The sequence below is a fragment of the Nansenia antarctica genome (genome assembly GCF_963989245.1).
Source record: "Nansenia antarctica genome assembly, chromosome: 7".
Classification (NCBI taxonomy): domain Eukaryota; kingdom Metazoa; phylum Chordata; class Actinopteri; order Argentiniformes; family Microstomatidae; genus Nansenia; species Nansenia antarctica.
The window spans coordinates 65822464-65832662 of record NC_137677.1 but is presented as its reverse complement, the minus strand read 5'-3'; the positions used below and the strand labels follow the sequence as shown (position 1 = coordinate 65832662).

The window sequence follows — 10199 nt, the reverse complement described above, 5'->3', positions numbered from 1 at the left end:
CTACGTGGTCTATATAAACAGCTTTGTTCATGTGTCGTAGCCCCACCACTTCTGCTAGCTTATCCTTAACTGGGGTAGGAAGCCCTTCTTGTATTTTTTCCCTGATTATGGATTTTTCTAAGGGGTTATCTTCAGCGTCTTTCCCTGTCACACTTCTCCATTGAGCGTGCATACGGGCAACATAACCCCTAGGATTCTCATCCCCCCCCAGTGGCTTCACAATGATATTGTCTGGGTGAATGTGAGTAGGGTAGGTCTCTCTGATTGCTTTCCACAGCCTGCCTCTGTTTGCTGCGAAGAGCTCTGGATCATAAACTGATGTATTGATATATCTATGAAGTCCTGCCTTCATCAATATTTCCTGCATTGTATCCAATCCTGCAATAAAAGCTAAGAGTCTTTTCAGGTCTCCCATCGCGGCCTGCGTTCCTGTCAGTATCACGTCGACCTCTCGCGTCCACGAATGTCCTCCCTCTTGAAGAACTGGGAGTTTCTCGATCACTTCAGACAAATCTGTATGATGCCACGGATGATATTCCATCTTGTTACCCAGAATCAGCACTGGACAGTTCTTTAATGTATTTGATGACATTCGGTGACAATCTCCCTCTTTCTCCGGGCGTCTTCTCCCACCTTTCCTTTCGGCTGTGGCTATCATCTTCCTGACCTGCGCGTTGTAGCCTCCATCTGCATTGTCGTCATCACTTGAGTCTGCACTGCCATCTTCGCTGTCATCTTCCTCGTCACTCCTGTCGTCCCCTTTTCCCCTTGGCTCCTTCTTCTTCTTCTGGGAATGATCCTCCAGTGCCTTAGCATATGGAGGGGGACTGGGGGCAGAACACAGGTCTAGGGATGAAATGTTCAGTTTCTGTTCCAGTGTCCTGGCCAATTCTTTTTTCTTTTCCGGTTCCATCTGAGCTATTTTCTGTCCCTCTACCTTAAATAGATCTAAAATAGCTAACTCTAACTTGCGTTTCTCTGATCTAATCTTTCCTCTTTGATGTGCTTTGTGCCCATTGATAAGTATCTCCAATGTTGCAATTAATTGTAAATTAATGCTGCCCTCTTTCGGCCACGGCTGTTCAATGTATGCCCAACGGCTATTCCATTTCGTAGACATTTTGCTAATTTCCCTAACAAGAGGATTCATTTTTTCCACTACAGCCATAGGGGATAACGTAGCCAACATTCCACGATGTTCACTAATATCTTTTAACAGCTTCGTGGAATTCGACCCCATTCTACTTGTTCAATATGCTGACAATATTCTATATTAGATAAGGTGTACGCTTCTTACAACCCACCTTATTTTGTCTTGTTTGCTAAACAAATGCTAGTCCAATATAACTGTATTAACCATCCCCACAAAAACCCTGCAACTCCAGAATAACAGACTTGCCTCTTGTGTATGTCAGTGCAGTATTAACTTAAATCTAATCTCTGTGTAAGTACTTTATACTTAAATGTGTTTCCTAATTGTTTATGAATGTGTCACTTAATTACTCATTCAATACTAATTACAGTTCTGGTCAACACAATTATTAAATCACAAAAGCTGGTCACACCTAAGCATTCACCGATCCACAAAAACCCTTTTACTGCTCAACTATCAAATATGTACTATTCTGCTATTCCTTAATCAAACACTGTGGAAATGACCTAACTAAAATAAAAGATGTAAATTACAAATATTAATTATAACCTGTAAAGAAATCGACTTGTTATTTGGAAAAGAATGAATGATTAGTTAGAATTATTAATTACAATCTGTACAGAAATCGACTTGTTAAGTGAAAGGAATGAATGATTAGTTAGAATTATTCATTGACACTTCATTGATGTAAACCTGTAAAGTCAATTAGCTATTATCAACATATCATTAGATTGTCACAAAACAATTGATCAAAGTTTTGTGAAAACAGAGAAATAAAATGATCTGAATAATTAATTCAATCAATTTGTAATTAATTAAATTAATTAAATTAATGTAATACATTACAATCATTTATAACCATCTATTTATTAATGTATCGGACTGTTTCATCGACCTCAGCTGTATCTCCCTGAGGATTTAGTGTTTTAAAATGTATTGTCGTATTTCGTCCAGCAGGCGGCGCCAAGTAACCGACTTGCGTATCGATTGCGCATGCGCCAGCGCCTCCGTGTAAAAATGGAGTAGGGGAAGGAGGGGCTAGTCTTTGTCCTTCTGGGGGAAAAACCCGCTGTGGACTCCCAGATCAATCTTTACAACATAACATTGCTTAAACTTTAAACTACTTTAAAATACCCCAATGATCAATTCACTATATCTCTATCTTTTCTCTATCAATACTAGTCTATGTGTATGGTTTTATCGTTATCTTTAAGAGATGAGTACCGAAATCTATCAAACTCAGGTTCCCTTCTAAAGGAATGTTCCACTGTGTGTCTGCGCTTTTTGCAAAGCAGAAAGAGGGAAGGGCTTTATTGTTCTTGAAAGCCCACGGCCGTATTGGGGCCTGCTTAAAACAATCTCTTTAACACAACTTGTTTTCATAAACGATTACTTTTCACGACACAGCAATATCTTTCAATCCAGTTAAACAATTATTTATCTCATTCAAATATTCTACGTTCACGTTTCCCTCATAAAGATGGCCTCTGTGTGTGTCCTTCTCAAGGACAAAGAAAAATGGCGTCTAAGAATAGACTCTCTGACACACTGCAAATGGCGTCTAAATGCAAATGGCGTCTAAACTCCGCCGAAAGTACACTGACACAATGGCGTCCTTCCAAACAGACAAAAGAGCCTCACATGTTCTCCACTGCTACAATATAAAACAGACTACCGAGTCCACCCACACTCCAACACATAAACACAACCTCACCGAATTTTACACAGACACACACGATATTCCAATACCGTACAAACAAACCTTACCATCAAACACTATATTTTACAAAAAACGGGCTTCCAAGTCCGGCTCTCACCACCCACCCATCAAAGATCCTGAAAAGTTTGCTTCTATTCCAACAAGATTACCGTTACACAGATTCTTTTGACTATAACTTATCTGAGATTTACAGCCTATTTTAAACACACCAATCGACTAGAGAGAGATTTCTGCAGAAAATCTACCTTCTTCGTCGAATTGAAGTTCGCAAAATACTGTAAATTAAGTTATATTATCTCCGTTACTTGCTCGCCATTACTGTCGTGTATTCTTATTGATTATGAATCAAAGAACAGTTAGTTTAAGACAATTTAATCAGTTACAGGCAGGTTTATACATTACATCTGTTCCCCGTGGATCCTGGGCTGCAAGAGAGCGCTCTCTGTGTCTCTCTCCCCGTTCCCCTCCAGAGGGGAGGGGCCAGCGTGCATGTGTGTCCCTGCCCAACCCCCAAAGGTCCCTGCTGGTCATCTGTGTCCCTGCATGCCCTGGCATGTGTGTGTGTCTAAAACATACCACATATTCATACATAGATCATACATACTACAGAAATATACGACACTAGTTTAACCAGCAGCTTAGGACGCACAACATCACAAGAACTCGACATCTGGATTTATTTATAGATTTTTAAAAACCAACCAAACAAACAACCAACCAAACAAACAAACAAACAAACAAGCAAGCACAACCGCCTATGTGGCTGAATACAATAGTATGTACCACATGTAGGCCTGTATTCTATCTCTCATCTATAGTATAATGATCTTTTGGCCGTGTCAGTTCGTGTGTGTGTGTGTGTGTGTGTTTTGGAGGCAGTCCAGCGCGGAGGCCTCGTCTCCACCCAGCCAGAGGGCGGAGTGATCTCTGACGTCACCACCCAGCCAGAGGGCGGAGTGATCTCTGACGTCACCACCCAGCCAGAGGGCGGAGTGATCTCTGACGTCCTGAATGAGCCTCGATCCAACAATGGCCTCAGGTGATCATCCAGGTAACCTCCTCAGTCCTGACCCACTCCTGGACAAGTCATACCCCAGATAAACCTTTACACTTGCTAATTGAGGGAACCAACTGTAATAATTCAAGGTATACAGGTTTACAGGTGTACAGGTTTTTTTACCTTTGCCTGCTTCTGTCATCATGTGAAGCGCATTGAATCACATCTTATAGTGCTGTGATTGTGTTGGGGGATTTTAATAAAGCGAATCTGAGCCGGGCTCTGCCCAAATATCGGCAGCAGGTCAAATGCCCCACTCGGGGGGAGAGGACGCTAGACCACTGCTACTGTACCATCAGGAACGCCTACCACGCTGTTTCCCGAGCTGCGCTGGGCAAATCTGACCACGACATTGTCCATCTGATCCCATCCTACAGGCAGAGACTAAAAGTGTAAAAACCTGTAGTGAAGTCGTTCAGAACATGGAACAGCGAGGCTAAGGAGAAAACCAGCGCCTGGTTAGAGCGGGCTGGCTGTGACGAGGGCTATGTGGAGTGGGCGGGGGCTGAGGCCGGTAACGACTTGGATGCGTACACTGACACTGTGACGTCATTCGTCAGCTACTGCGAGGAAGCGTGTGTTCCAACTCGGACCAGGGTCAGTTATAATAATGACAAACCCTGGTTCACAGCCCAGCTCAGAAGGCTGAGGTTGGAGAAGGAGGATGCCTGGCAGAGGGGTGACAAGAACAGGTTTAGAGACGCCAGGTACAAGTTCGAGGCAGCTGTTAAGCAAGCAAAACATTGCTACTCTGAGAAACTGCAACAACAATTCTCAGATGGCAACGCTGCCTCTGTCTGGAAGGGTCTAAAACAAATCACCAACTATAAACCAAAACCCCCTCAGACCACAGAAAGCACTCTCCTTGCAAATGAACTGAACAAGTTTTACTGCAGATTCGAACTGCAGTCTGCCCCCTCTGCTACTGCCCCCCCCCCCCTCTCCCCAACCTCCCCTCCTCCTCCCTTCTCTTCCCTGAGCCCCACCCCCTCTGCCCGCCCACACCTCTCTGTCTCAGAGAGAGAGGTGAACCGCCTGTTCAAGAGACAGAACCCCCGGAAGGCGGCCGGTCCGGATGCTGTCTCACCCTCCATGTTGAAGTTCTGCGCTGACCAGCTGTCCCCTGTGTTCAGCAACATCTTCAACTCCTCCCTGGAGTGCTGTCAGGTACCAGCCTGCTTGTTGAGAAGACCTCCACCATTATCCCTGTCCCCAAAAAGTCGAGGATCACAGGCCTGAATGACTACAGACCCGTTGCCCTGACCTCTGTAGTCATGAAGGTCTTTGAACGCCTCGTCCTTGCCCACCTGAAGTCCATCACAGACCCTCTCCTAGACCCCCTGCAGTTCGCGTATAGAGCCAACAGGTCCGTGGAGGACGCGGTCAACATGGCTCTACTACACCATGTCCTGGAACATCTGGACACGGCCGGGACCTACGCCAGAATCCTGTTCGTTGACTTCAGTTCGGCGTTCAACACTATCTTGCCACCCATACTGGAGTGTGGGCTCTCTGCACTGCAGGTGCCTGACTACACCTGCAGGTGGATCACGAACTTTCTGTCCAACAGGACCCAGCGGGTGAAGCTCGGGAAGTCCATCTCTGAGCTGAGGACCATCAGCACCGGTTCCCCGCTGGGCTGCGTCCTGTCTCCCCTCCTGTTTTCCCTCTACACCAACTGCTGTACCTCCAGCCACCAGTCGGTCAAGCTCCTCAAGTTCGCGGACGATACCACCATGGTAGGGCTCATCTCCAGGGGGGATGAATCTGCTTACAGGAGCGAGATTGACTTGGTGGTCTCCTGGTGCACCCGGAACAACCTAGAGCTGAATGCTCTTAAGACAGTGGAGCTGATAGTGGACTTCAGGAGGAACCCACCCCCTCCCTCTCCAATCATACTGGGAGGCACTCCAGTCACCACAGTAGAGTCATGCCGCTTCCTTGGGGTGACAGTCTCTCGGGACTTGAAGTGGGGGCCCAACATCGACGCCCTCACAAAAAAGGCCCAGAAGAGACTGTTTTTCCTGAGGCAGCTCAGGAAATTCCACCTTCCAAAGACCACGCTGGTGAACTTCTACACGGCCATCATTGAGTCCATCGTCACCTCCGCCATCATCATCTGGTTCCCCGCTGCAGCGGCCAAGGACAAGGCCAAGCTGCAGCGGGTGATACGCTCGGCGGAGAGGGTGATTGGCTGCCCTTTGCCTCCCCTTGAGGCCCTGTTTGAAAGTAGGGCTTTGGGGAGGGCCAGGAAGATCATGGCTGACCCCGCACACCCAGGACACGGTCTCTTCGCCCCGCTCCCCTCAGGCAGGAGGGTGCGGTCCCTAAAAACTGTGAAGGCCCGACATGCACACAGCTTTTTCCCCACAGCCATCCGGCTCCTAAATGCCGCTGGGCCCCCCCCCCCCCCCCCCCCCCTGACCTGACCCCTATCTATCTACCCTCTCTCCACCCCCACCCAGAGAGCTTTGGACTGTCTGGATATGAACACTTGAACACTTGATCTCTGCACTTTATATTTATATTAATTATGACTCTTGCACTTTGATGTTGGTTTGTCTTGTCCTGTCTTGCACCTGTCCTGCTGTAAACCGTGCTCCATTGTCCCAAACCAAATTCCTAACATGTTTACATGTCATGGCAATAAAGTCTTCTGATTCTGATTCTGATCTTGTGAGAAATGACTATACAAATAAAACTTGATTTGTTTTGATTTGAATATTACCTTAAAATAAGTGTAATCATAAAAATCCTGTCATGAGTACCATGATAACTCTATGTAGTATACGACTACAGTGATACTAGTTAATACACTTTGGCTTTATAAGTGTTTTTCTGTTCGTGACAAAGATAGAAAACCCTGTTATGTGTGAAATGTCAATTAAATGTGTATAGATAGATAAGCATGTCCATGTATATAGATAGATAAGCATGTCCATGTATATAGATAGATAAGCATGTCCATGTATATAGATAGATAAGCATGTCCATGTATATAGATAGATAAGCATGTCCATGTATATAGATAGATAAGCATGTCCATGTATATAGATAGTTAAGCATGTCCATGTATATAGATAGATAAGCATGTCCATGTATATAGATAGATAAGCATATCCATGTATATAGATAGTTAAGCATATCCATGTATATAGATAGATAAGCATGTCCATGTATATAGATAGTTAAGCATGTCCATGTATATAGATAGATAAGCATGTCCATGTATATAGATAGATAAGCATATCCATGTATATAGATAGTTAAGCATATCCATGTATATAGATAGATAAGCATGTCCATGTATATAGATAGTTAAGCATGTCCATGTATATAGATAGTTAAGCATGTCCATGTATATAGATAGATAGGCATGTCCATGTATATAGATAAGCATGTTCATGTATATAGTTAAGCATGTCCATGTATATAGATAGATAAGCATGTCCATGTATATAGATAGATAAGAATGTCCATTTCAAAATTTCTACAGATTTAACCATCAGTATGTGGTTTTGGGTGTTCAGTCAGGTGCACAAACACAATTTTAGATAGGAACACACACACACACACACACACACACACACACACAGACACACACCTTTGTCGTGAGCTGGGGAGAATAAAATTACATATTTCTTGACATTCATTCTCTCTCTCTCTCTCTCTCTCTCTCTCTCTCTCTCTCTCTCTCTCTCTCTCTCTCTCTCTCTCTCTCTCTCTCTGCCAGGTGACTCCCTCCATCTCTCAGAGCTGAGGATCGTGCTGCTGGGGTCCAGGTTAGCAGGGAAGAGTTCATCAGGAAACACCATCCTGGGCAGAGAGGAGTTTGACCTGGGGAGAACTGCTCAGTGTGTGAAGAGACAGGGAGAAGTAGCAGGGAGGCAGGTCACTGTGGTCGACACTCCAGGCTGGTTGAGGGATCAGCCTGTAGAGGAGACTCCTAAGATGGTTAAACAGGAGATTGTGCACAGTATGTCTCTGTGTCCCCCAGGACCTCACACTCTCCTCCTGGTCATACGGGTGGATCGCTCATTCACTCAAGAAGACAGAAGATCAGTAAAAGGACACCTGAAACTTCTCGGTGAGAGAGTCTGGAGTCACACTATGGTGCTGTTCACCTGGGGGGACTGTCTGGGAGACACAACCATTGAGCAGCACATTGAGAGTAAAGGGAAGGCCCTCCAGTGGCTTGTTGAGAAATGTGGGAACAGGTATCATGTCCTCAACAATGAGAACAGGGGTGACGGCACTCAGGTCACAGAGCTGCTGGAGAAGATAGAGGAGATGGTGGCAGGAAACAGAGGAGGCCATTATGAGATAGAGAGAGAGACACTGGAGAAGATAGAAGTGTGGAGAAGACCAACAAAAGAGAGAGCAAAACAGAGACAGGTGACGGTGCTGAAACAAAGAGCGAACAACAGATCATTCAAAGGTGAGCATGTTTGAAGATAACAGCTAATGAGATATTACATTGTGGGTATCACATATATCTCAAATTTGTCATAAACTCCCAAATGACACAATGGTGTTCTAAGGATGTTAAATAAGGGGAAAGCCAGTATGTCAATAAGAGATGTGTTGTTTCTCTCTCTCTATCAGATGACTCCCCCCATCTCTCAGAGCTGAGGATCGTGCTGCTGGGGTCCAGGGTTGCAGGGAAGAGTTCATCAGGAAACACCATCCTGGGCAGAGAGGCGTTTGACCTGGGGACAGCTGCTCAGTGTGTGAAGAGACAGGGAGAAGTAGCAGGGAGGCAGGTCACTGTGGTCGACACTCCAGGCTGGAGGAAATATCACCCTGTAGAGGAGACTCCTGAGAAGGTTAAACAGGAGATTGTGCTGAGTGTATCTCTGTGTCCTCCAGGACCTCACACTCTCCTCCTGGTCATACCATTGCATGTTTCCTTCGCTGAGGAAGAGGCTAATGCTGCAGAAGAACACCTGACGCTTCTCTGTGAGGGAGTCTGGAGTCACACTATGGTGCTGTTCACCTGGGGGGACTGTCTGGGAGACACAGCCATTGAGCAGCACATTGAGAGTGAAGGGAAGGGCCTCCAGTGGCTTGTTGAGAAATGTGGGAACAGGTATCATGTCCTCAACAACAGAGATAGGGGTGATAGCTCCCAGGTCACAGAGCTGCTGGAGAAGATAGCGGAGATGGTGGCAGTGAACAGTGGAGATGTGTTTATTCCTGTAAGAGAACGAGAAATGGATGTCTTATGGAGACAAACGGCATCGATGACTTTTACGACACTTGGAGGAGCTTCGAGCATGAAATGGAATCCTCCGAGCAGTGAGTATGATTCTAACATCCCTGAGTAAAGTAACTGTAGTGATTATCAAGCATAGAACATCATTAAAATATTATTGTTTGAATATCCTCCTGCATCTGTCAGTCATCAATACGTGTTAATGACTTGGTATAAAGACCACAAACAGTCCAGCCCTGCAGATATGAAGTGGTTTCCAACACGATGCTAGTTTCCTCACAATCTGTTGTTGTTGTTGTTGTTGTTGTTGTTGTTGTTGTACAGTGGGAGGAGAGAGCATTACAACAGCAGGGGATGACTCTGGGCAGGGATCAACGTATGAGTCAGAAAGAAAGACAAAAAAAATCCCAGGGGTTCTGGGTGATGGCAAGTCATATAAATTAGAATGTTGTCTCAGTTGAGCTTCCATCACATACCGGTACATATATACATGATATACTGTTGTGCTTCCATGGTGGCAGCAAAGCTTCTCCAGAATCTGATCTGTTGTTGTTGTTGTTGTTGTTGTTGTTGTTGTGTTACAGTGAGTGGGGAGACGGGGTATGGATCTGGAAACAAAAGGAGGTTAGATGTCCTCACAGAGGATCCAGAGGTTCTCCAACAGTAGACCCTGCTGAGAGCTGTGGATGGGGCTGACTCCCTCCTGCTGAGAGGTGTGGATGGGGCTGACTCCCTCCTGCTGAGAGATCTACTACCCCCTGAACTGTCCCTCCTGAGACATCTACTACCCCCCTGTACTGTCCCTCCTGAGACATCTACTACCCCCCTGTACTGTCCCTCCTGAGACATCTACTACCCCCCAGCACTGTGTCTCCTGAGACATCTACTACCCCCCTGTACTGTCCCTCCAGTATCTATTATAAAAACATTTTATAATCTTCTTCTAGCACGACGACTGCCAATGGCCCCTGGCCTGAGCTGGATTACTTTTCCTGCTACGACTGGTGGATTGATGATTCACTTGCTTAGTCAAATGTATCGATTGTAAGTCGCT

At 45.5% G+C, this 10199-nt stretch overlaps 1 protein-coding gene across 1 annotated transcript; it reads left to right on the top strand.

The window, feature by feature from the left end:
* Positions 1-3891: 3891 nt before the first annotated feature.
* Positions 3892-9831, top strand: LOC308162166 (GTPase IMAP family member 8-like). Its single transcript, XM_080536291.1, has 4 exons — positions 3892-3924; positions 7664-8368; positions 8536-9228; positions 9470-9831. Exons 1-4 carry the CDS (start codon positions 3903-3905, stop codon positions 9604-9606), a joined length of 1557 nt encoding a protein of 518 aa, XP_080392417.1. The 5' UTR covers positions 3892-3902; the 3' UTR covers positions 9607-9831.
* The last annotated feature ends 368 nt before the right edge of the window (positions 9832-10199 follow it).

Coding starts and splice junctions, on each gene's coding strand:
- LOC308162166 (XM_080536291.1), top strand. CDS start 3,903: ATGGCCTCAGGTGATCATCCAG. Junction 3,925..7,663: donor GGCCTCAGGTGATCATCCAG/GTAACCTCCTCA, acceptor TCTCTCTGCCAG/GTGACTCCCTCCATCTCTCA. Junction 9,229..9,469: donor GAAATGGAATCCTCCGAGCA/GTGAGTATGATT, acceptor GTTGTTGTACAG/TGGGAGGAGAGAGCATTACA.